Source organism: Mchenga conophoros, linkage group LG9, assembly GCF_057382185.1.
Source record: "Mchenga conophoros isolate Kocher_MC1m ecotype Shallow Benthic linkage group LG9, M_conophoros_male_GT1.1, whole genome shotgun sequence".
NCBI classification, from domain to species: domain Eukaryota; kingdom Metazoa; phylum Chordata; class Actinopteri; order Cichliformes; family Cichlidae; genus Mchenga; species Mchenga conophoros.
Genome location: NC_140534.1, coordinates 14,469,735 through 14,494,715, shown reverse-complemented (window position 1 = coordinate 14,494,715; position 24,981 = coordinate 14,469,735). Strand labels below are relative to the sequence as shown.

At 38.4% G+C, this 24,981-nt stretch overlaps 4 protein-coding genes and 1 long non-coding RNA gene across 5 annotated transcripts in view; 4 read left to right on the top strand and 1 right to left on the bottom strand.

Moving 5' to 3' along the window:
- The window catches only part of LOC146567009 (uncharacterized), a 435,082-nt gene that overhangs the window by 194,552 nt on the left and 215,549 nt on the right, over positions 1-24,981 (bottom strand). The window lies entirely within an intron of this gene.
- On the top strand, positions 1,965-3,489 carry LOC146567027 (uncharacterized). Its single transcript, XM_085286581.1, has 4 exons — positions 1,965-2,105; positions 2,201-2,306; positions 2,594-2,668; positions 2,791-3,489. Exons 1-4 carry the CDS (start codon positions 2,033-2,035, stop codon positions 2,963-2,965), a joined length of 429 nt encoding a protein of 142 aa, XP_085142707.1. The 5' UTR covers positions 1,965-2,032; the 3' UTR covers positions 2,966-3,489.
- On the top strand, positions 6,656-8,081 carry LOC146567026 (uncharacterized). The gene is made up of 4 exons (XR_014893756.1): positions 6,656-6,796; positions 6,882-6,993; positions 7,380-7,454; positions 7,575-8,081. It is a non-coding gene; the product is annotated as an uncharacterized LOC146567026 (long non-coding RNA).
- Positions 13,215-16,084, top strand: LOC146567025 (C-C motif chemokine 3-like). Its single transcript, XM_085286578.1, has 4 exons — positions 13,215-13,427; positions 15,122-15,245; positions 15,320-15,378; positions 15,469-16,084. Exons 1-4 carry the CDS (start codon positions 13,358-13,360, stop codon positions 15,492-15,494), a joined length of 279 nt encoding a protein of 92 aa, XP_085142704.1. The 5' UTR covers positions 13,215-13,357; the 3' UTR covers positions 15,495-16,084.
- LOC146567024 (eotaxin-like) lies at positions 23,527-24,524 on the top strand. The gene is made up of 3 exons (XM_085286668.1): positions 23,527-23,652; positions 24,212-24,338; positions 24,405-24,524. Exons 1-3 carry the CDS (start codon positions 23,583-23,585, stop codon positions 24,478-24,480), a joined length of 273 nt encoding a protein of 90 aa, XP_085142794.1. The 5' UTR covers positions 23,527-23,582; the 3' UTR covers positions 24,481-24,524.

Below are 24,981 nucleotides of genomic sequence, written 5' to 3'. Positions count from 1 at the left end.
GCTCATGCAGTTGTGCAGCTGCAGCTTCATATGACTGTAGCTGTTTTCACATATTTCAAACACTGTGAGAGTATCAGAACTGTCTGAAACTATTCTGGGTAATTTGAACACAACGGGAGACAAATAATCACATTTTTTTTATCTCAGCACACATGCATTCACTTTTTATTCCCCTATCGTCCTCTGTAAAGATGGCTCAGCTCAGAGTGTAGTGAGGTAACAGTGTTGTCTGTCATCAGTCCTCCTTCACGTCTTTTGTTTTCGGGTAGTATCCTGTCTAATTGTATGGTGGTGTAATTAATAACACCTGGATCTCAGCAGTCCCCCTGAACCTATGACACATACAGATGCATTAAACAGCTGCAAACACATGCTAATTAGCACTAAATAAAAATGTGTATAAGCAAAGTCAACACGCCCAGCCTAGTTACTCAGATCAGTGGAAGGGAAGTGTAACAGACAGCTACCGACGAAAAAACGAGAGTCTGGTTTACAGCTGGTCTGAAGGAAGAAATTAGTTGTAAAGCCACAAACCATTCCATTAATCAGATGTGTTTATATTTTGTAAACCTGTTTAAAGCCTGAATCTGCTACAGCAGAAATCAGCATTTTAACACACGACTCGCTTTTTGGCTATTCAAGAAACTGACAATCCCAGAAGATCCTGCTTGATTTACATGCTTATTATTTTAGGGTAAATCTGAGGATATTGTTGATAAAATACAAATTTGTAGGAAATTATCGAGTTTAAATAACAATTTATTTGTGTTCCCCTGTCTTTGCCCACCTTGGTGTGGGTTTGTTGTCTTTTTCATATTTATCTTTAAGTTACTTCCTTTTTCATCTTAAAAGTTATTTTTGTCTTTTTTTTTCTTGGTTCTCTTTGTGAAGATCTGTTCTGCTGCTTACTTTCCCAATATCTGTGGTTCTTTCCCATCTGTACCTAATGAATATTTGTGTGTGTGTGAGGATGTGTGTTTATAGTCCTGTCACCTCTTAGTTGCCCACTGTACCAGCTTTATTGGATTCTTCAGTTGTTTTACTGCTTTATTCGTTTTCTTTGGATTTATTATGAGTTAAATATCATTTCACGTTTTGTTGTGTAACATGCTGATATCCTAACACAGCTGGTAAGAACGACCAATCTCTTTGATGAAGAACTACATACTGTTCAGTGAAACTAATTCTCTGTGAATCTAGTAGTATTTACTTCATTATATCTTTGCAGCAGCCAATGATATCTTAATGGCCATTTGGATATTTAGATCCTTATTTTTATTTTTTTAAAGAATGTCCTGCTGACAGAGGAAAGTAAATAGGAAAAGGTGGTGGTAGAATGAGGAAGTACAGAACAGGATTCAAAGAAAGAGGCTGCCAAAGAAAAAGATGGGATAGATAGTAAGATGGACTATTGGAAGGCTAGGTGTACAGAAAAGAGAGCAGTGGAAAGGAAGGAGTGGAATTGGAAAGTGGAAGTTTGAGGAACTGATCAATGAAGAAAATGAGAAAGTGGAGGACAGCTGGAGTAAAGAGAGTGGAGTGCACAGGATTAGTAAGAAACAAGTGAGAGCAAGTCTAAAGTGGATGAAGAAGCAAAGCATACGGACTGTTCCTTTAATTAAAATGAAATGTCTTCTGCTGTCTGTATCTCATGTTTTCTGGATGTCTGTTCATTTAAATTGTAGCTCCTGCAGGACTCCTAACAGCCACAGTCTGATACTTAGAAAACCCCATTGACCAAATTTCCGTCTGAAAGTGTGATGAAAGTGCTTTCGGATGTAAGTTCGTCAGAATTCCTCTTAAATCAGCATTAAACTCATTCACGTGAATGAAAAGAAAAGAGAAGAAAATCAGAAAAAAAGAAGGATGATGACTAACCCGGAAGGATCACTTCTGCTTTCGGTGCCTTTAAGTATCCAACTTCTTAAGACGTTTGTCAGTACATCGATCCCTCTGGAGACAAAGGGAGAAGAAGAACCAACAGATAATCATTTACAGACTATTTAACTTCATATTTATTAAGCTTTTCAAAATGGTGAAGTCTGGAAGTCTGTTTGCGCTGGTCGCCGTTGTCCTGCTGGCTGTGGCTGTGTCCGGGTCAGGTGGTAAGTTTAAATTTCAGATAAACTCTGATAAAGTTCCTTGAATTTTATTTTATATAAAAATGCATTTAAGTAAAATGAAATTCCTGCTTCAACAGTAAAGCTGGCCTCCTGCTGCACATCTGTAGCCAATAAGAAGATCGCAGAGCCGATCTTGGGATACTTGGTCCAGAAAGCAAACGCTCCTTGTGTCAACGCAGTCATGTAAGTAATATTTTGACTCCTTAAAGCAATGACTACAGTACAAAAAGACAGTTAACATTTAATAGACCTTTGCTATTCCAGTTTAACATACTTTGACTTAGTTCAAAATTTAATGGTATTTCATTTAATTTTCTAAAATGTGTGGTTTTAAATTAAGCTTGTTGTTCAAAACTTTAAAAGAATTAAAGCAAAAACCAACATACTCGCTTGTTAATAATGAGTTAGTTGTATATGAAAAATTTATGTTTTTGAAGTACAAATACTTAATTTGCTTGTCATTTCTGCAGCTTTCAGACACAGTCTGGTCTTTTCTGCATCAATGGGAGAGCTCCTTGGGTTCTTGCCACGATTGTTGCATTCGAGTAAGTTTAACATCACCATTCATTCACTCACATGCTCACTTGGACTTCTCGCCACTAATGGAATCAGTCCTTCAGTTACAAACCTGAAGTCTCATGTTTTTCTTTTTTTGTTTTTCCCTCAGGAAAGCTAAAGCCCAGTCCACTACACCGTCTGTGGCCACTACATCTCCAGTCTCCCTTCTCTCCATCATAACATCAACCGCCTCTCCTTCATCATCTTCCATGGCTCTCCCTTCCTCCTCAGCGACCTCTGAGATGTCAGCTGGCGAGACCTTTTCAGAAAGCAAGAACGAGTAGGACGCCATCTGATGTAAACACCTCTGCAAACCCCGGGATATTAGTAAAACAAACAAAAATAAACCCAGAAAAGGCCTTTTAAATAAATGTTAAAATTACTGGTACATTGTTAATAATGTATTGTTAAATTATTTGGCTGTATATGTAGTTTTTTTCAGTTTGTTAGAAGTGAAATTATTTCACAGAACAACTGAATTAATCTGTGCTGATGCAGAAGAGGAAAAAAATATCAGAAAGTGTATTTATAAGTATTTATATGTTACTTTATTCAACATCTAGAAGAGTTTTATGCTTTTATTATTACTATATGCAGGCGTGTCTTGATGATAAATAAAGATATTTATTTATTTGAAATACTGTCATGACTTAAAGGTTAAATTGAGCAACCATGATGGTTACAAGTTTGAGTTTGCATTCAGTATTGCATTCTGATATAATCCATATATTCCTTTTTCCAGTATTCTGAGAAAGTGTCATGAGATATTTATTTATTTGAAATCTTCATTAAATTGTGATCGACTGAAATAAACACTAAATTAATGGTGATCTTGCATCCACCTTTTTATTTCCATGTGTGAGCTTCTGACATTATTTTATGTAAAATAAGCAAAGAGGTACAGACTAGACCTGCACGCCTGTCTTTTTCCCTTCATGCCACCTTCACTGGCTCATGCAGTTTTGCATTAACCTTAAAAGGGGAATCAGGACAAACAGAGAGTTCCTGCAGGTGCATGTACACAGACTGGGCAAAAGCCACTACTAATCATGAGAGTGTGGCACCAGAAAACACAATTACTTAAATATAATTAGATTTTACTTATATAAAGCCAGTAAACAACAACATCAGTCACCTGATTTATATCGTAAGTTAAAGACCCTGCAGTTATACAGAGAAATTACCAACAATCACATGATTCCCTTTAACAAAACACTTGGCAACAGTGGGAAGGGAAAACTCCTTTTAACCGGAAGAAACCTTCTACAGAACCAGGCTCAGGGAAGGGCAGCCATCCACCATGGCCGTTTGGAGGTGAGGGGAGGAAGACAAGACTAAAGACACTCTGTGGAGAAATATTTTAAACACAAAGAGAGCAAAAAGAGGCGAGTGAATTAGGGGAATTCCCCAGTAGAATGGCGTTATTGCAGCATAACAAAGAGAGGGTTCAAGGTCAGCTGAGCGAACCTAACTATATGTTTTCTCAAAAAGGAAAGTTTGAAGCCTAATCTTAAAAGTAGAGATAGTGTCTGTCTCCTGAATCCAAACTGGAAGCTGGTTTCACAGAAGAGGGGCCTGAAAACTGAAGGCTCTGCCTCCCATTCTACTTTTAAATACTCTAGGAACAACAAGTAGGCCTGCAGTGTGAGAGCGAAGTGCTCTAATAGGGTGCTAAGTTGCTATGAGGTCTTTAAAATATGATGGGGGCCTGCCTGATTATTCAACAACCAGTATGTGATGAACAGGATATTAAATTAAATTAGTGAGTACTAATGGTGCAGCATTTTGGATTAATTAAAGGCTTTTCAGGGAGTTTTTAGGACTTCCTGATAATAATGAATTACAGTAGTCAAGTCAAGAAGTAATAAATGCATGAACTAGCTTTTCAGCGTCACTCTGAGACAGGATTTTTCTAATTTTGGAGATGTTGCACAAATGGAAGAAAGCAGTCCTACATATTTGTTTAATTTGTGCATTGAAGGACATGTCCTGGTCAAAAATGACTCCAAGGGTCCTCACAATGTTACTGGAGGCCGAGGTAATGCCATCCAGAGTCAGAATCTGGTTAGATACCATATTTCTAAGATTTTTAGAGTCAAGTACAGCAAGCTCAGTTTTATCTGAATTAAAAAGTAGGAAATTGCAGGTCATCCACATTTTTATGCCTTTAACACATTCCTGCAGTTTAACTAATTGCTGTGTGTCATGTGGCTTCACGGATGGAAAAAATTGGGCATGATCTGCATAGCAGACTATTGCCTAGGGAAGGCATATACAATGTAAATAGATGTAGTCCATGGAACACTGTGCAACGCCATAATTAACCTTAATATGTGCAGAATACTCCCCATTTACATGAATAAATTTGGGTCTGTTAGATAGATATTGTCATATCTATCTAATAGAAACAGTCCATGTTTGAAAGAAAACCTCAATCTGGATTTGGCTGCATCATGCAGCAGGAAGTCTGAATGATGCCCACTTTCTTACTGTGAATTCTGCTGACCGCTACCTGCTCTGTTCTCTGGTGGACTCAGCTGGATATTAACTAGGCTTTGTACCAGGGAGCTGGCAGGGCAAAGACGGCTCAGTGTATCTTCTGACTGATTTATGTGTTGAGAAATTCAGGGTTGCAGCTAATTTCTGGAGACTCTAAATGTGTATAGAGAAAAATTTTGGCTATTGGTTTGTGTGCCTGATTTTTAACTAAACGAACATAGCAATGCTGTTTTTGGAATGACTGTTTGGTTTTATTTGGAGAAGTGTATTGAAGTTGAGGGATTATTATTGATATTGTTTTAAATATATCCTCCTTACAGAGGAAAGAAGACAAGGGGACTTGGTAGTTGAATTCAAAGGAAGAGGCTACCAAAGAAAAAGTGGGATAGTCAGACAGATGGATCTTGGGAGGCTCCATATACAGCAGAGAAAGTGGAGGAAATCATGGATTAATGATAGGAATAGAAAAGTGCTAACACGTGAAGATGTGTGGATTACCTTTTGCTTTCCGTATGTCATGGTGTTCTGTTCATTTGGCTTTTTTGGCAAAAATGAAACAACAACAGAACTCCAGACTTGATATTTTTCCTGTGAACTACTGCCACCTAAATTTTCCAGCCACCTGCGTCTGAGTCTACTTGAAAAAAAGTGCCACTTTAAAACAGTGTCAAACCAGATATTCAGCTGAGTTTTTGATCTTTATTGTACTTTACAGTAAGTTCATTGTTTTCTACAGATTTACCGATGTCATTATTTTTTTTACTTTCAGGGCACAGTATTTTACATAAATCTACAGGGATTGTGGAGTGTGCTCCTGCTTTAACTCAGTGAATAGGACACACTTTAGTTTCACCATTGCTTTCACTTACTTCCTCTAATTAATAAAAAAAAAACTTTCTTCTGTTTCCCCTGAACCCTGGAGCTTTCTTGCACATGGGTGGAGCTGGTGAGACATGTCCGTACGTCACAGCACTGGAACATACTTATGACTGCATACTTAACGTGCCCTGCCCAGAAATATTGCAAAAGATTTTGTGTCATGAATGCCACAGAGGTGACCTTCATCAAATGACAATGGTTAAGTGAAAAGTCTTTAAAAAAAGCATCATAAGTTATTAACTTATAGTAACTGAGAGAATTTTTGTGTTTTAGTTTACAATAAATAACTGATCTACAGTCTTATTTCTTTATATCTTCTTCATTAAATTCATTTACTTTATGTAGTCTATTAATAAAATAAGTCGTGTCATTAGTGTGACTCGCAGCGTCTGTGGAACTCCTAACACCCCCCATCAGATACTCAAACTATTGCCAAATTTCTGGCTTGAAATGTCTTGGAATTCTTTTTTAGAGTCAAAGAAAGTCAATCACATGAAGAATGAGTAAGATGACTAATTAAAAGATTGCCTCTGCTTTAAGGCCTTTAAGTAGCCAGCATTTCAAGGTGTTTGTCAGTTCACCAGGATCTTCAGAGACAAAAGGGAGAGGAAAGACCAACAGATAATCCTTTCTTGACTATTTAATCTAATAACTTTCAAGCTGTTTGAAAATGGTAAAATCTGTAAGTCTGTTTGCGCTGGTCGCTGTTGTCCTGGTGGCTGTGTCTGGATCAGATGGTAAGTTTGAATTTCAGATAGACTCTGTTTAATATCTTTCAAATGAATTTATTTTACATAAAAATGCCTTTATAAAAACTTTCAGCAGTTTCAAAGGTGTTTGAATGCTGTAAAACAGTCACCAGTAAGAAGATAATAGAACCAATCTTGGAATACAGAGTCCAGAGAAAAAACCCTCCATGTGTCAATGCAGTTATGTAAGTAATATTTCAACAACTTCAAGCAATGGCTAGCGTCCTGAAAGACTAATTAACAAATGGCTGGATCTTTTTTTTTGTTAAAGAATCCCTCCTAATTTAAATGAATCAATCGAGGCCTTAGTTTTTCAATTTAAAGAACTGGGTACATAGAGCTAGTACAAAGTTATAGATTGAAAGACCCATGTTAATGTTATTTCTTGATTAATTAAAAGATGTGTAGTTTTTAATTGAGCACATTATTATATATTGCTAAATCGCAACAGTAGTTCCCTCAAGTCACTTTTCAATACATTTAAAGCAACACACTCGACTGAACAATGAGCCGAGTGAATTTAATAAAATTTATTAAGTACAAATATTTAATGTGTTTGTCATTTCTGCAGCTTTCAGACACAGTCTGGCCTTTACTGCATTAATGGGAGAGCTCACTGGGTTCAGGCCAAGATTGTAGAACTTGAGTGAGTTTAACATCACCATTAATTCACTCACATGCTCACTTGGACTTTTCTTCACTCATGTATTCAATCCTTCAGTTACTAATCTGTTGTCTTATAAATGTTTTTGCTTTTTTTTTTCAGAAGAGCAAAATCTAAATCTCGAGTCTAGCTCTTCTCGACAATCACATGCACCACCTTTCCTCCATCAGCCTCCACTGGTTTACCGTCCTCTTCATCTACCTCTGAGATGAGCACTTGTGAGACATCTGATGATGAAAATACCTCTGAACAATGTTTGTTCAAATCTTAATCTGATACAAACTAATATATTGGTGTATAATAATATACACTTGATGGACATAGTTATGTTAATTTACTATGTTGAATATCTAATGTCTTTCAATTCATTTATTGGTGGGACCATTAGTTGAATTGACTTGATCCACCGGAATAAATATTTATTACTGAGCATATTCATTCCCTCAGTATTGAGTGTACAACATTTTGTTTGCTAATACAGTCCACTAGTTTATTTAATTGTCTTTAGAAGAAATGTATTTATTGGCAACCCTGTCACAACTTTGAATCTAAATGGGAGATGTGGAGCAGCACCAGTGATCAGAAATAAAAGATGTAAATGACATCTTGCATTCAGTGTTTCTCTTCTTCTTCAATCTGCGTCTCATCATGTATGTTTCTGACATTTTCTTCTGCAAAAGGTCAAAAAAGTATCAGAATACCTGATCAAAGACATAAAAACAGTTTTTAAAAACAGTGATGCCACTTTGAAAACCACCTGCAGACTGTGGGAGCCTGTGACTGTGCGTCACTACGCTCCTACAATCATGTGAAAAAGAAACTACTACATGTCAGAATGCTATTTAAAAAGGCAATCTGGTTTCTAACAGTTTCTAAATTATTTAAATGCAAGATGAACAACAAAACATGACATATTACACAGCACCATCATTTTTTAACACCCACGTAGCCAAAATGCAGAAGCAGTCTGTAAAAAACTAGCGATTCAAGGTCCTGCTAACCAAACGCACTTAATCACCAGCAAGTGTGTGCACCATTGTGAAACCAGAGGTTTTAGCAGTGTCTATTCAATGGGTGTTAACACAACGCTGTGTATGAAAGACACCAGCTGTGATCTCAGGGAAGCAATTGGTGCTTAATATTGGGTTATGGGGTACTTTCCAAACATTTTGAAGGCCGCCCACTCTACAGTGAGAAGTGGAAACAGTCCAGATAGCTGCCAAAAAAAGTTCACAAGATGTTAAAGATGTTCATGACAGTAAAGTTAGAAAACGACTGAAAAGGAGGAACCCTTTTCTTTCTGAAATGCAAAAGAATACCAAATACAGCTCAACCATACTGAGATGTTTCGACAAAGTTTAGTTTAATCTTTTGAAAGTAAAGACTTCCTGAACTTGATGTCAGAGTACGGAATATTCCTTTCTATTTCCACCTCTCCACCTCCATTACAATATGACACCACCTCTTCATTTATTAGTGTATTTCTGTCCTCTGAACTGTCTGGAGGAGTTGCTGTTTAGTTGTGGGCTGCCTAACAGTTTTTTCTTTCTACTAAATGCTGACATCAGCTTGCTGATTCAGAGCCCAGTCATTTCTTTTCTCTGTATCATAAGTCATGTGGGTCCTGAAGCCCTGTCAAACTAGGAAGTGGTAAGCCTTTTCACTCATGTGCCGACCAGTCTTTAAATATGGTACAGTACCGCTGTCATTTTTGGTTTTTGTCAGTCCTTTTTGGTCACGTTTCTTTTCCAGACCTAGTGCATGACTCTAAAGAAGCCTGAGCAATCACAAGGTTTGCTGTCGTCTAGCTAAAAATGATTGTATTCTTAGAGCCTTTTGTCAAATAACAGACCTCAAGTCTCGATTTCAGTACTGAGCCTCCATCAGGCTGCACTTGTAGCACATAATATTTATCATTTAATATCTTTTGCACTTCTGTGTCAGAAGTGCAGCTCAGTCACCAGAGCCACGTGGTCCTTTTTATCAGGTCATTTGATCAGTACTGCATGTATTTAAGTTTAAAATAAGATAAGACTTTATTCCACAGTGGGGAAATTTGTGCATTACCACAGCTCACGGACAGGTAGCAGAAGAATACAAAGAGTATACCAAGAATATAAAGTCACGGAATAGAAAATAAATAAGATAATACAATATATACAACAGTAGCTGGGGTTCTGTGTACACGCTTACACAGTATGTGTTATGGATGGAGGGTTGTGGAGATATGCAAGTAATAAAGTTAAACTATGCTACTATTACTATTACTATGTAAGTAATAGATATCTATAAGTATCTAAGTATCTATAAGTATAGACATGTATATGCACACACACAAGCACAAATACACATACATACATACACAATAAATATAAATATACATACACATATACATGCACAGGTCCATATATGTGAAAGATGCATTTTATGCATGAGGTGGTAATTGTGGATGACCACAGTGTCCAAGTGACTCATGACATTGTGACTGAGGAGTTATAGAGCGTAACTGCTGTCAGGATGAATGGTCTGTCAAAGCGGTCCTTCCTGCAGCAAGGTTGTTTCAGTGTCTGACTAAAGGAGCTGCTCAGTGCGCTCACAGATGTATGTATGTATATTATACCTGCTTCCCTTATAGTCTTATGACAGAGACGATACCTAGTTTTATCTATCCACAAAGCCAGAATACACATACCAGTTTTATAAACCAACCAACAACTTAACAACATGAAGACCTGGATGACCTCTAATTTCCTGCTTCTGAGGATGTGATGCATAAGAATGCCTTTAAACGACAACAGAAACATCTGTTTGTGTACAAGAAACAGCTGGATGTGTTGGCTGAAGGTGCTATCAGGAGGCCACTGCTACAAATTCTCTGTTTATGCTCAGCTCAAATCAAAATGTAAATGTATGTTTTTTTTAATGGTATAATTATTTCTGTAATTCTTACAGAACTTATAACCTATATCTATTTCCTTGACCCATTCAGTCAAAAAAGTGCTCACATTATGTGGATAATGGGGTGGTATGTTTTCTAACAGCAAGTGTGTGTTAACAAGATGCTATCATTAGTAAGAGACAAATAGAATTTTAATTTCACACGAGGACTGAAGCAGAAACTCCTCAGTGCAGAGGAGTCCAATATGGAAGCCATATTTGTCATAGGGCCCTGGAGGCCAGTGCATGGAAATGGACCTGGAAGTGAGGAGTGAATATAAGGAGGTGAGAGGAATACTGATTCTGTGGATGGAGGTAGTAAGACTCTGGGGAGGGAAACCGAGTGAGGATCCGTGAGGTGAGTAAATGAGCTTCCAACCCTATTTTATTCTTATGATCCAGAGGAGATGATGGGCAGGAGGACAGGTGGGTGAAACAGTGAGTAGTTTTGATCCCAAGGAACAGATTGCAGAGAGGTGTGGAGAATCTTACCAAGCAGACCAGCATCCAGGTCATTGAGCTGCAGGTGAGCAAAGCGGTGACTTGATGAGGAAACTGTAGGCACAAGAAAACCAGGTAAGTTAAAACCATGAGCATGAACAGAAGAAGCAATGAGGCCTGGTTACCACCATGAGGTAGCTGACGAACTGGTGGAGAAATGATGACAGTGTTGGTCTTAAATATAGCCTCACTGACTAACCAGATGCCAGGTTAGTAGGGCAAAGTGTGGAATCAGGAAGCAGACACGGGTTAACACAGGAAGCCGGTGGAGAAACACCAGACTCTCACTCAAGTCTTGACAATATTATAATCACATCCAATAATTCCAATAGAAATACTCAAAAAAATGCACACACAACACAAACCTAGACAGGTCCAGTTCATTGATTTAGGGCCATGGGCCTAAAGTTAAGCCCAGATAAAAGTGAATACAGCTGTAGCAATAGCTACGAGGAGGGCAAATTAAATAACACGCCAACACCATTTTCCCCTGATAAACTGCCAAAGTCACGGCTGAAACTTAGAGGAGACCGAGTGTTCTCTGTTGCCGCGCCGATGCTTTGGAATAACCTTCCTCTCCATATTAGACAGGCTACATCAGTGCCAGTTTTTAAGTCATTATTAAAAACCTATTTTTATTCCCTGGCTTTTAACTCTGTGGGTAACTGACTTTTTTTTTATTTATTTATTTTATTTTTTTTTTTATAATTTTTTTGCTATGTCTGGTTTTATTACTATGTGCATATTAGTATTGTACAGCACTTTGGTCTACCAGGTGTGTTTTTAAAGTGCTATATAAATAAATGATGATGATGATGAATATGGCTGAAGAGGAATATTTTAACTGGGGGATTTACTCAGTCAGAAAAGTGTCTGAAAATTTTGATCTTTGCGTGTGTGGTTCATCAAACTAACACGATCAACAACTTCATATTTCTGTCACAATTTACATTTCCTCCAGAGCAGAGTGTGAAACTTTTCTGATCTTCTGCTAAAAAGTATATTAGAAGGATCAAAGAAGCAGTTGTAGAGTCTCTAGATTTCTTTTATTATACCTGTTTCAGGGGCAAAACAGTTTAACTTAAAGAGGAAACCTTATATACAGGGAGTGCAGAATTATTAGGCAATGAGTATTTTGTCCACATCATCCTCTTCATGCATGTTGTCTTACTCCAAGCTGTATAGGCTCGAAAGCCTACTACCAATTAAGCATATTAGATGATGTGCATCTCTGTAATGAGAAGGGGTGTGGTCTAATGACATCAACACCCTATATCAGGTGTGCATAATTATTAGGCAACTTCCTTTCCTTTGGCAAAATGGGTCAAAAGAAGGACTTGACAGGCTCAGAAAAGTCAAAAATAGTGAGATATCTTGCAGAGGGATGCAGCAGTCTCAAAATTGCAAAACTTCTGAAGCGTGATCATCGAACAATCAAGCGTTTCATTCAAAATAGTCAACAGGGTCGCAAGAAGCGTGTGGAAAAACCAAGGCGCAAAATAACTGCCCATGAACTGAGAAAAGTCAAGCGTGCAGCAACGCAATGTTGACGGTGAACAGATCAAAACACTGACAGAATCCATGGATGGCAGGCTTTTGAGTGTCCTTGCAAAGAAAGGTGGCTATATTGGTCGCTGATTTGTTTTTGTTTTGTTTTTGAATGTCAGAAATGTATATTTGTGAATGTGGAGATGTTATATTGGTTTCACTGGTAAAAATCAATAATTGAAATGGGTATATATTTGTTTTTTGTTAAGTTGCCTAATAATTATGCACAGTAATAGTCACCTGCACACACAGATATCCCCCTAAAATAGCTAAAACTAAAAACTACTTCCAAAAACATTCAGCTTTGATATTAATGAGTTTTTTGGGTTCATTGAGAACATGGTTGTTGTTCAATAATAAAATTATTCCTCAAAAATACTACTTGCCTAATAATTCTGCACTCCCTGTAGTTCAATTAAATGGCTTAAATTCCAAGCAGAAGGTTTAGAGTTTGAGGATTTGTTGATACCTAGATAAGCAGGCAAAAAAATTCTGTCAACGTGGAAATGTTGTGGTTTGTTTGTTTGTTTATTTTAACTAGAAGGAAGGGCTAGGAATTTACTGTCAGTCAAAATGGAAAACCAAATATAATCAGGGGTCCCTAATAACAATGCACAAACTGGCAGCATCAATCATGTGACTGTAGACCACATTTAAGTGTCTTTGCACATCTCTGTCTATGTGAGAAGCTTTTTCTCGGAAAGCTGGTACATTAGAAGTTCAAACTTGTAAAGGGGTGGAGGTGTGATGTACCACAACCACACACACAAGCGCACAGGCAGACAGAAGCACGTCAGCAGTTCTCTCTGCATATTTTCCTTCACTCTCTAATATATATCCAAACATTAATCAACTTGTGTTAGTTGCAACTTGACCGGTGAGCCAGACCACCAGTGAAAATGTCCGTGAAGATCCACACCATCGCTCTCCTTCTGCTCTCGCTCTATCTGTGCTGGCAGCTCTCTGCAGGTAACTGTGTTTTCTTCTCTAAAGAAAAAAAGAGAGATAAGATGTATTAAACTGATTGAATATTGTCTATATTATTGTAGGGTCCTTGTCTTACAATATGAAACACTTTAAAGAGACTGTTGTTGTGGTTTGCCGCTATATAAATAAAAAGGAGTTAAACTGAATTTGTCATTACCTCACTGCAGAGCTTAGCTTTTCATCTCAGGCTAGTTTCGTAACAACGTTACTGCTGCTTAGGCCTGCTTTCATGTACACATACATTTATTTTTGTCTACATGAAGGGTGTCCATGGCCCACAATTAGGCCAAGTCGATCTCAAGTTTGCGCAAACAGTAATACAATTGCATAGTAACCAACTCTCATTTTAATATAAAGAAGTAAACATTTACACCCTGAGATAGTGGAGTTCCAACAGTGGGTCTCACTACATGATTATTACAGATCACAGTGGACAGCACAGAACATTCATTTGCATTGGGTTTTTTTTTTTTTACTCTTAATGGTTAAAAATAAGTTGGCAAGATTTAGAAAAACTTGCAACTTTCTGCAAACTGTCATGCCTGTGTAGCAAACTGAAGACTTTTAAGGCTTCACTGCATTTTTATGCTTTAGCGAGACATGTTTGACACATACACTATACAGCTCTGCTTTTGAGCATGTGTGTGATATGCTTTGCTTATTTTGGGGGTAAAACAGAAGTAATAGAGCTTACCTACTGTAACATCAAACACATATCTTACAGTTTGTGTATCTTACAGTAGGAGTGACAGGGAGTGGATATAGCTTCACTAGCTTGCTATTACTGCACATCCTAACTACCCAGTCCTTTTATTTATTTCATATGTAGCTGTAACTCACTATCAAAAAATGGTTTATATAAACTTTGACACCAGTTGTATTCTGTCCATTTTTTACACTCTCACCTTCTACCCACCAAGCACCAGATGTCTGTAGTAGACGGTGTTTCCCAGGATAAATTTGTTCAGTTAGTCATGGCCTTTTAAAAGATGCTCCTTTATGTCTAAATTTGTTGTTTTGTTTTTTTTAAAGTGAAGGTTTAGTAGAAGTTTTCAGATTATATATCTTTTGGATTGATAAACCATATTTATGCAGTTTATGCTGTCAGCTGACTTGTACAAGCCTCTGGCTAATTAATACTGCCAACATTTTAAGGGTGACACAAAGATTCAAAACACCGTCTTTATAGACATTTGCTATTTAGAAATCTGGCATAGTTATGTCTGCAGTATTGTTCAGTGGCTACATTGTAACACATTGTCCCTCTTACACCAAATAAATATGTAGAAATGCCTCAAGAAGGCCCCCAAGTGGTGAGTTTTTCTTCTGCTCAGCTGGCCCACTTTTCCTGTTTATAAACAGGGTTAATGAACAATAACAAATTCTTCACATCTGTTAGTGGAAACAGATTGGTTTGAATTACTATGTGTAATGCACTTTGATGTTTCATCAACTCATTTTCTTATTTGTTTCCATAGTGTCAGAATGGTTACAGCGTTAAGCACAGAAACATTTACAAAATTTCAAGTAACATTTCAACAACCATTTTTTTTTATCATTATTATTATTTAGAGGAGTTTTATTATTTATTTTAAACCTGGAGTTCCCTTGGGTTTTCTGTTCAATTACACTTCTCAGGCCAAATACATAAATGTCTGATCGACTTTCTCTCTCAGCTCGCCATGCTCCAAGGAGAAGGCCGTGCTGCGTTCTGGTCACCAGCCGCAATATGAGCGCTGACGTGGTGGGGCAAACATACCGTGAGCAGCCTGCAGGATCACCCTGTGTGAAGGCTATAATGTAAGTCTGAACATGTTGCCCTACGCACGAACATAAACACACACATTTCCATAACTTTTTCATTTTATTTCTAGTTTCCACACAAATGACGGACCGCTTTGTGCTGATCCGAAAGCTCAGTGGGTCAAGGATCGTAAGTTATGCTAACACACAGACTCAGGCACAAACTCAGTAAAAGTGTTTGCACAAAAAACTGAAGCTCCACTTCCTCTTTCTTCACTAGTCGCTGCGAACATGACGAAGGTGTGAAGTACGAAGCCTCTGGTGAAGCATCGCTGCCTTTCTGAATCATCTATATCTCCTTTGAAATGACCTTTAATTTAAACCAGAGCGCCTTCTTTTAATATAACTGTCTTATAACTGTTCTTTATTTTTTTTACTCTTACTTTTGGTGTAGCCTTGTAATTTATTCTTGCTGTTGACTTCAGTCTGTCATGATGCCAACATTCTAGTTTTATTTTATTTTATTTTATTTTATTTTATTTTATTTTATTTTATTTTATTTTATTTTATTTTATGTTTGCGCTTATGTGCTTCTGTAAAGCTGGTACAGCTAGGTGCTGTGTCACGTAAATGTTAATTCCATGCCATTAAAATGCTCCGGATGGCAGCAACAACACAAGTATGTGGTAGACGTCCAGTTTAATGCCTAAATAAAAACGAGCCACCCTGAAGTTTTTTTTTCTAATCTTTGCATATATGTGTTGAAATTACAATCTATAGATTTCAATATTACATTTTGAAGTGAGTTTTAATTTGTTTCAAAGGACAAAATAACTTAATGTCAAATTAATGTCAAATGTAAATTACCAGCAAATTAAATGAAATTAAAAGCATAATAGTCCTTTTTCTTTGTCATTCAAACGTGCCAGCCTCTGTGACAGATGCCAACAATCACTGTGTGGTTTGTTTTTTATTCAACTACAAGAAAAAAAAAACAGTCACTGTCAGCTAGAATGGAAAAACAAAAATCATGACAATACACAAAAAATCCGTAATTAGACTGTACAGCACATTTAAGAGTCTGCGCCTGTTTTTGTTTGTAATGTTGTTTCTGTTGCTGATGTTGGGGTCATCTTGTAATCTCTTACAAACTACCTCCACTGCTTCAGTGACTGTTACACAAGTAAAGAGAGATGTAACATTGTACAAGATCATTGACTCATCTGCCTCCATAACTACATCTCTCACCTTCCCAAGAAACAGCAAAGTGTTGTGGATGTGGTGTTTAGGGCTGCCTGTCAACGGGTTGAGGATCGAAGCCAGAAACTTTGCAATGTTATAGGTGACTGAGTGGATCATACAGACAGTTTGTCTTCAAGGTACACCGTCTTTATGTATCTTCATTAAACCATACAGACTTGGGTATAGTCTGTGGTATGAGGCCCCATCAGTGGCATTGTCTTGTTCTAACTGCTTCACACAATCTATCACCCCCTGCCTGTAACCACTTCCTGGGTCTCATTTCAGGGGCTCATACAATTTTTCTCACTGAGCAATGACAAAATTTTCTCACGATAGTCTTTCTGTTTTAGCAAAACTGTGCACCCTCCCTTGACTGCCAGAAGGATGATAATGTTGCTGTCATTATTAATATTTCTCCCCCTGAAAATGCTTTGGGAGTTCAGAAACTACTCATCTAGCATCTCTAAGAGTTACAGTGAAGGGTCTAAAAGATAAGAATAAATACACAAATTTGTTTTGGACTGAAGATGTTGCTGGGATACTGTCACAGTCATACTGTGACACAGATTTGTTGGTGTGGGGAATAACAACAAGCTTTTTTGATGTGTGTCACACATTTATGCTCTTCTAACCTTGATGTCTGGCACAGAGTGAGTGGGTGTGCCAGATCAGCTGCCTGTTGCTGGCACTGATCTGAGTCGTGGTAACGATTTAGCTAGAAATGAGTGTTTCCTGTCTCCCCCAGAACAACCAGAAATCCTGCTGTTGATGTGCGTGTTCATTGCCCCGTTGTGCTGCATGCATCCTCAGTTCAGAAGCTTAGTAGTTGGTGGAGATGCTTCTGCCAGCCCTTCCTGTGAAAGACAAAAAAAATAGTCTGTGCAGGGATGAAATACACAATTTCAATGCATCTGTTGCTGCTGAACACATATGATTTCCTTTTCTGTCACGTACGCTCAAACTTTTGCCACGTCTATATAACTTGTGGTTAACCACACGCACAGAGTTGATGCAAGAAATTCTGTATAAATGGCTGACAGAAGAGTTTAGTGCTTTTGATACATTCTTGCTATAATACTCTGAAATAATGACTTTGTATGTAAAAGGAGAAAAACACGAATATCTTTAAGTGGACTGGATGATGAAGGATGAAATTGCACAAATTCAGGGAAACAGAAAGTGAAATCAGACTGAATGTCTGCCTGAGGCCCGCATCTTGTGAAATGTTTAGTTTCTTAATGTCATGTATGAGTCTTATTGTGCAGGAGTAACTCTGCTTACTGTAACTGAAGCTATTTTAATGTGTAGAAGGGGTACATAGCATCCACACTGTGGAACTTCAGCTTTGCATTTCTGCTTTGTTCTTTTTGCTTCCCAACGACATTGACCTTACTCTGATTTAACACACACACACACTTTTCCAGTGTCAGCTTGAAGCTCTGTATTGGCCTTTCTGTGACTTTCTGAATCTAACAAACCTAATTCCACACAGTAACTGTGGGAAATGGGTGTGAAAATTCCAGCTGCAACCCAGTAAAAAGATTTTGCACAACAGTCTATATCACATTTCTCAGCACAGGTTGTGGGTGTTTGTATTTGGTCTAAGTTTTTAAACCTCTAGTAGTGGTGTGGCAGCAGTGTGCTTTTTGGGGCCTAGTGGATCTGAAGGTGAATCACAAAGGGCACAAAGGGTTTGCAGACTTGGGGGAATTGGACTACCTGTGCAACGTGTACAGGGTGCAGATGCCATCACAAGCTGTCAAATGTAATAAGGACCCTAGCAAATAATCAGGAGGAGAAGAAAGTAATGGTCTGTGGCCCACACCTGCCAAACCATTTTGTTTTGTGGGTTTCTTGTTGTTGCCTTAGCAGAACAATTTGCACTAAAGGAGGTGAAATTGATTTTTGATGGTTTCTTCTTCTTACCTGGATAGATCCATATCCATGTCTGGCATTAGAATTGGACTTTAATGTCATTCAAACATTTGACATGATGTGAAAAAATAACACGAATTCTTAAGTCTTGGTATTTGCAGCATTCTGCTAAACAACAGGTTCAAAAGTATAAATAAACATTAAAATAAATACAAAAACTAAGTTCTAAAACAAGATCTGTCATTTAAATTGCTACGATTTAAATGACAGATCTCAATAAATTTACATTATTGCGTAACGTGTAGCAGGGAATAGCAGAGCAACGGCAGCAAACATCAGCAGCAACCGTTCACGAGGTTAACATTCAGAATCAGAATCTTAGAAGAAACAAAACGAAACTGAGGTGCAATTCTCTCTGTGCAAAGAAAGACACAGTCACTCAATAACGAAAAGGAACAAACACAGAACATATATCTAAAATATATGTGTACAATATATATACAAATATGTCTACTGTATAAACAACAGACACAATTGTTTTCATATTGCACTAGTTCCCATTTGCTGGTGTTGATGTAAGGGAGGGGCGGAGCCATCTGCTGCGACCAGTTGTGGTGAAACGGGGAAGACAGGATAAAGACGTGCTGTGGAAGAGAGCCAGGGATTAATAACAAGCAATAAGTCAATGCAGAGAGGTCTATTAACACATAGTGATAGAGAAAGGTGACTGAAGTTGTAAGCATGTAAACATAATACTGTGAGAAGTACAGCCACTGAATCACTTTGATACCTGGTGTTACTTTTACATCCCTTAAAAATAAACAATAAAGTTAAATAATAATGAAATAATGTTAATTAAACTTTTTTATTATTGACCTGTGAAGTTACAATCTCATGACTCTTGGTCTCACCCTGCAGGTGAAAATTAAGACCTGCTGCCTTTTGAGGCTGTGTTGCAGTAAAAACAATAAAGAAAAACGTGCGAGACATTAGAAATTAAAAACAGTAGGCACTCAAGTGGTGGAGCAGGTTCTCTAATAATCCCTGGACTGGTGGTTGGATGCCTGCTCCATCAACCTGATTACCTCTGTGTGTTTGATGAGATTTTTTAATTAATAAAGGAAATGTCTTGATGCATGCTCAATCATCCAGGTAAGTAAATCTCCCAAACATTGATTCTGTTTATCTGGACGTAGCGTTTTGTGGGAGAAACGTTTCGTCACTCATCCAGGTGACTTCTTCAGTCTCAGCTGACTGCAGGTTTCCCCGATCTTATAAACAGTACATTTGCATAATGACTGAAACCAGCCCACTGAAGGAACAATGGGCTGGGAGGTCAGTTCCTTAATCTTAATTATGCAAATTCTCATTAACTTGGTGGACCGACACATCAAATTCACCAGGGAGGATATGAAAAATGGCAGGTTAGCCTTCTTAGACTGTGAGATTTCCATCAGTAATGGCGGTACATCTAAAAGCTGACGTGTACCGTGAACCTACACATACGGATCAGTATCCAAGGTTTGACTCTCATCATCCACTGGAGCACAAACTGGGTGTCATCAGGACGCTACAACACAGAGCGAACACCATCCCCACTGACACAGCGGCCAGGGAGGCAGAAGAACAGCACATCAAGAAGGCCCTGAGTAAATGTGGTTATCCCAGCTGCACTTCTTTCAAAGCGGGAAAGGCACCTAAAGAAAGCTCCGGCCAATCCAGGAGAGAAGGACAACCGCTGCCCAAGCGAAAACCTGTAGTGATCCCATATGTGTCAGGAGTATCGGAGCAGTTGAGACGCATTTATCTAAACACCGGGTCTCTGTGGCTTTTAAACCTCAAAAGACGCTGTGCCAAAAACTGGTCCACCCTAAGGATCGGGTCCCCCGACACAAACAGAGTAACATAGTGTACGCTGTTAAGTACCAGGAGGATTGCCAGGATTTATACATCGGGGAAACCAAACAACCTCTGGCGAAGCAGATGGCACAACACAGAAGAGCTACCTCGTCAGGCCAGGACTCTGCAGTCTATTTTCACCTACAGGCCAGTGGACACTCTTTCAATGATGAGGATGTACACATCCTGGACAGGGAGGAACGCTGGTTTGAGGGCGGAGTCAAGGAGGCCATTTATGTGAACAGGGAAAGACCATCTATGATGCCACAAAACGCTACGTCCAGATGAACAGAATCAACTTTTGGAGTAATAAAGGAAATAAATAGAAATAATATTAACAATAAAACTAAAAATCCCTAAAGTTCAGCTGCACACAACATCATCCACAGAGTATACAACATAAACCTTTTGTAACAATTCAGCCATCATGGTGACAACTGGTCAGTGTTTATTACACCTTTGCTGCCATCACGTGGGGGAAAGAAAACAGCCAGCTATCTTTAATGTCCCTGCATGCAGCACAGGAAAGGCCATGCCGCCCGGTGTTTCTGAGTTTTATGTTATTTTGTTATTTCATTTGTGTCAACATGTCAACATCTCCATGTTTCCTGTTTTATTTTGAAAGAGTCCAGTGTTCTTTGTTCATTGTATTTAGTTTCACTTCCCCTGTCCTGTCATTAGGTTCATGTGTGCCAGCTGTGCTCCCATGTGTGGCCACTTCCCTTGATTATCCCTTATGTGTATTTAGTCTCTGTGTTTCATTCAGTGTATGTCGTGTCGTCTGTGTAAGCGTCCCAGTTATGTCTCGTCATAGTTGTCATGTTTCTCAAAGCCACAGTCATAGCATGAGTTCTCGAAGTTTCATAGCTTTATCACAGTTTCATAGGTTTTTCTTAGTCTGTTTTCCAGTTTAGTTGTCTTCCCTGCACTCATCGTAGCTTTTGTTTTTGCCTTCTGTCATCAGGCATAATAAAGGCTTGCAGTTTGTTAAGTCATGTCACGTCTCCTTGCCTATGTCTGCTCTTGGGCCTTGCTCTAACTAACACACTGGCGGACCGCGCTGTGACAAAAGTGTTAAAATGTGCACTCCAGCCCAAGGTTCAACACAAAAGGTTCTTGGTTCACTGCAAGATAATTACTATTAGTAGCTGGAATAAAGTGTGTGCCACTGTGAGATCGTCTCTTTTAGAAGACTTATGTTGTTGTTCTGCTATCGTTTAAAACATTCTTCAATCAAATTTTGTTTAATCACAAACTAATGCACAAAAATAACCGGTTAGGCCTCACCCATCAAACCTTCCTTTTTTCTTTTGCCTTGCAGCTTTAAAATCCTTTGTCCACTATCTCTGCTCTACACACGATCAGATCATCTCAACCTTGCCTTTATCTCCGGACTGCTCAAATCGAACTTCTCCTCTGATATACTCATTTTTAACTCTGACCAGCTGGCCACTCTGAATTAAATCTTTGCATCTTCAGCTTACCCTCATGCTTTTTGTTAATGCCATCATCGCTTTAAACCATACATCATAGCAAGTAGAAAAAGACTGATAATGTATGGCTTGTTTGTAATGGCCAACAGGAGAAAGGCTCTTCTTTCCAAAGAGAACAGGGCAGAATGAATCCACTATTATTACAAGAAACATCAGTCATCAGAAACATAACATTAGAAACATAGCATCTCTGAAAGATTCTCCAACTGGCAGGAAACCAGTTTAACATGGTCCTGTGATGTATTCTCCACCCATAGTGTGCAACCTCATTCCTGTGTATGTATTAGATGGTGAGCAGATGATCATGCTCCCCAGTCTACAGCAGCAGTACCACCTGCTAGTGAACCTGGTCAAGCCCTCCACGGCTCTGAGAGGCTTCTTCACCCTGGACCCTGTAGCTCTTGCTTCTTTCCTGTATTTTATAGTTCTGATCCACAGTCAGTAAATAACCAGTGATTGAATCCACCTGTATCCAATGAGACACATTGAGAACAACACATTCTGTGGCTGTCGATTGTGAACCTGATGTCGGCACTGTCGGCCCGGCCTGGGTTGTCTCCACATGGCCAGACATGAACTACAAATAAGTGAAGGGATACTAAAAAGGAGATGAGAACCTAAGATAGAGGAAACACATGGCAGCACAGCTTAGGTTTGCAAAGTTGCACCTAACAAACCACAAGATTCGATTGCTCTTTTTAACACTCGTGCAACATGATAGGAAAGGAAGCGTAATCGAGAAAGACGACGTCAGTGCGATATTTGAAAACTGGCTGGCACATAGGGGAGAAGGTTTACCACTTCCTAGTTTGACAGGGCCTGATGAACCACATGATTTATTACACAGAGGAAAAATGCTGACTTTGCAAAGTCATGTCAGCATTTATTAGAAAAAGCCAAGGGATTGAGTAACTCAACACTACACTGGAACTCATCCAGGCAGTCTGACAGTAGTAATATGTTGATGAATGACGAGGTAATATTGTAACGATGAGCCAGAGGCAGAGACGTGGAAGTAGAAATGAATATCCCAGATTCTGTGTCATCAGGTTCAGGAAGTCTTTACTTTTGACTTGCTGGAAACATCTCGGTATGTTATATTTCATATTCTGCAGATGTTTAAACACAACAGTTGGCAACATTTTTTGAGGATTTGAGTATTTTATTTATATAACCTGTTTGACACTCGACCGTCTCCTAATTACCAGTTAACAATATAAACCTTAGGCTATAGTTCCACACACCAACACAAATCCATATACTAATAAGGGCACACATATGGTCTTTCTTTTAGTTTTTATGTTTGAACACAAAGCCAACAAGACAAAGCAAAGATGAATGCACATGCTTCTATCCTGGATGCAGTGTTCTTGTCTTTTTTGTATGATAAATATAAAGGAAATGTTCTTAACTGCTCCATCCTTTTCCTCCTCCTGCAAACAAACTGGAAAAATAAGCAGCCAGAGGTCAGTCAGTTAACAGATGATGTTAAAAGGCATTAACAGCTACTTTTAATTTCACTTCAGACCTGACTTGTGCACTACAACAATCACTGGATGGGTTTGTTTAATTTCCATTTAACTGCAAGAGGTCAGCAGCCACTGTCAGTTAAAATGGAAAAACAAAAATTAGTCAGTCATCATTCGTCAGGCTGAACACCATATTTAAGTGCCTGTGAATGTTGAGTGAGGCTGTTTCTCAGAAAGTTCTCAGAGACGTTGGTGGTTTGAAATATTAAAATCTGATAACAGGCAGACATGTTATGTACCACACACCACACAAATGCACAGAAACACTCTGCAGATGTTCCTGCACTTACCAATAAATAACCAAACACGAATCAACTCACTTTCACCCTGATCAGTGAGCCGGACCACCGGTAAAAATGTCAGTCAAGATTCTCTCCATCACGCTCCTCCTGCTCTCAATATGTGTGTGCTGCCACTCCTCTGAAGGTAACTATGATCTTACTATTCTAAAGGAAAAAAGAGATAAAATATATCAAATTGATAACAGCAGTTACAATTTCTGATGTTGGGTCCTAGCTGTTTGTGAAGAGCCTCACCGTACTCTATGGAGACGACGGCTCCCAACTGTTTATGTTTCAGTTTGATGTGCAAAATGAGTTATTTATTTAGTTAAAGACAAAGTGAAAATGAATCCTTTTAAAAGTTTCGAAAATTTGGTGAACTCTCTCTTCTATATTTATTGAAAGTTTCTGATTGTTTGTGATTCTCATAAGAAACACCTCAGACAATTTTAAACAAAGTCCATTTTTTGTCAGAGACACATGTGAGAAACATGGCACTCAGCCCATCTGCTTTCAAATCTGTGGGTTGCAAATTTGAATTTATGTTTGTTTTGTTTGTTTATCACCAAACTGTCCTAAAAAAAGAGTTTCAAGATGGCTCCCAAGTGTGAGACAGTTTAATGAAAATCTGTAAAACTTTGATTTTCCTTCTAATCAGACTTTCTCAGGTTGTATAAATACATTTTTAACCTCCTACCTCTCAGTTCCAGCTCATCCTGGAAAGAGACGACCGTGCTGCGTTGACGTCACCCACATGAATAAGAGCGCCGAGGTGGTGGGGGAAACATATCGTCAGCAGGCTGCAAGACCACCCTGTGTGAAGGCTATAATGTAAGTCAGCACGTTGTCCTACATACAAACATACAATCTGTATAACCTTCTGTCTTTTATTTACAGTTTTAACACAGGAAACGGAGGACAACTTTGTGCTGATCCTAACGCTCAGTGGGTCAAGGATCGTAAGTTATGCTAACACACAAACACATGAAAAGTATTTGCAGAGAAAATCTGAAGCTCCCTTTGTCTCTCCTTCCTCCTCAGTCACTGCCAACATGACGAAGGTGTAGTGAAGTGAAGTTCTCTGGTGAAGCATCACTGCCTGTCTCCTTTGAGATCACCTTTAAAAACGTATTTTAACTCGAGCGCTTTCTTAATGTAACTGTTTCTTTCTGCTTTCATTTACATTTACTCTAACCTGTTGAGTAATCCTATTGTTTATTCTAGGTGACGGCTTTAGTCTTTTTTTGGACCAGCTGTTTTCAAATGGATACGTTTTGACTTCCTTTGTTTTTGTCTTTCTTGCTTATTCATGAATTTCTTTCTTTGTATTATGTGTTGATGTGAAGCACATTCTGGCAGCAAAAAATAATATAAAAAAATAAACTTTTGTATTATTGAGCAAATATTTTTTTCTAGTCTTGTTTACTCTTGTCTACTCACAGAAGACAACAAACATATCTCCCAGTAATTTCCC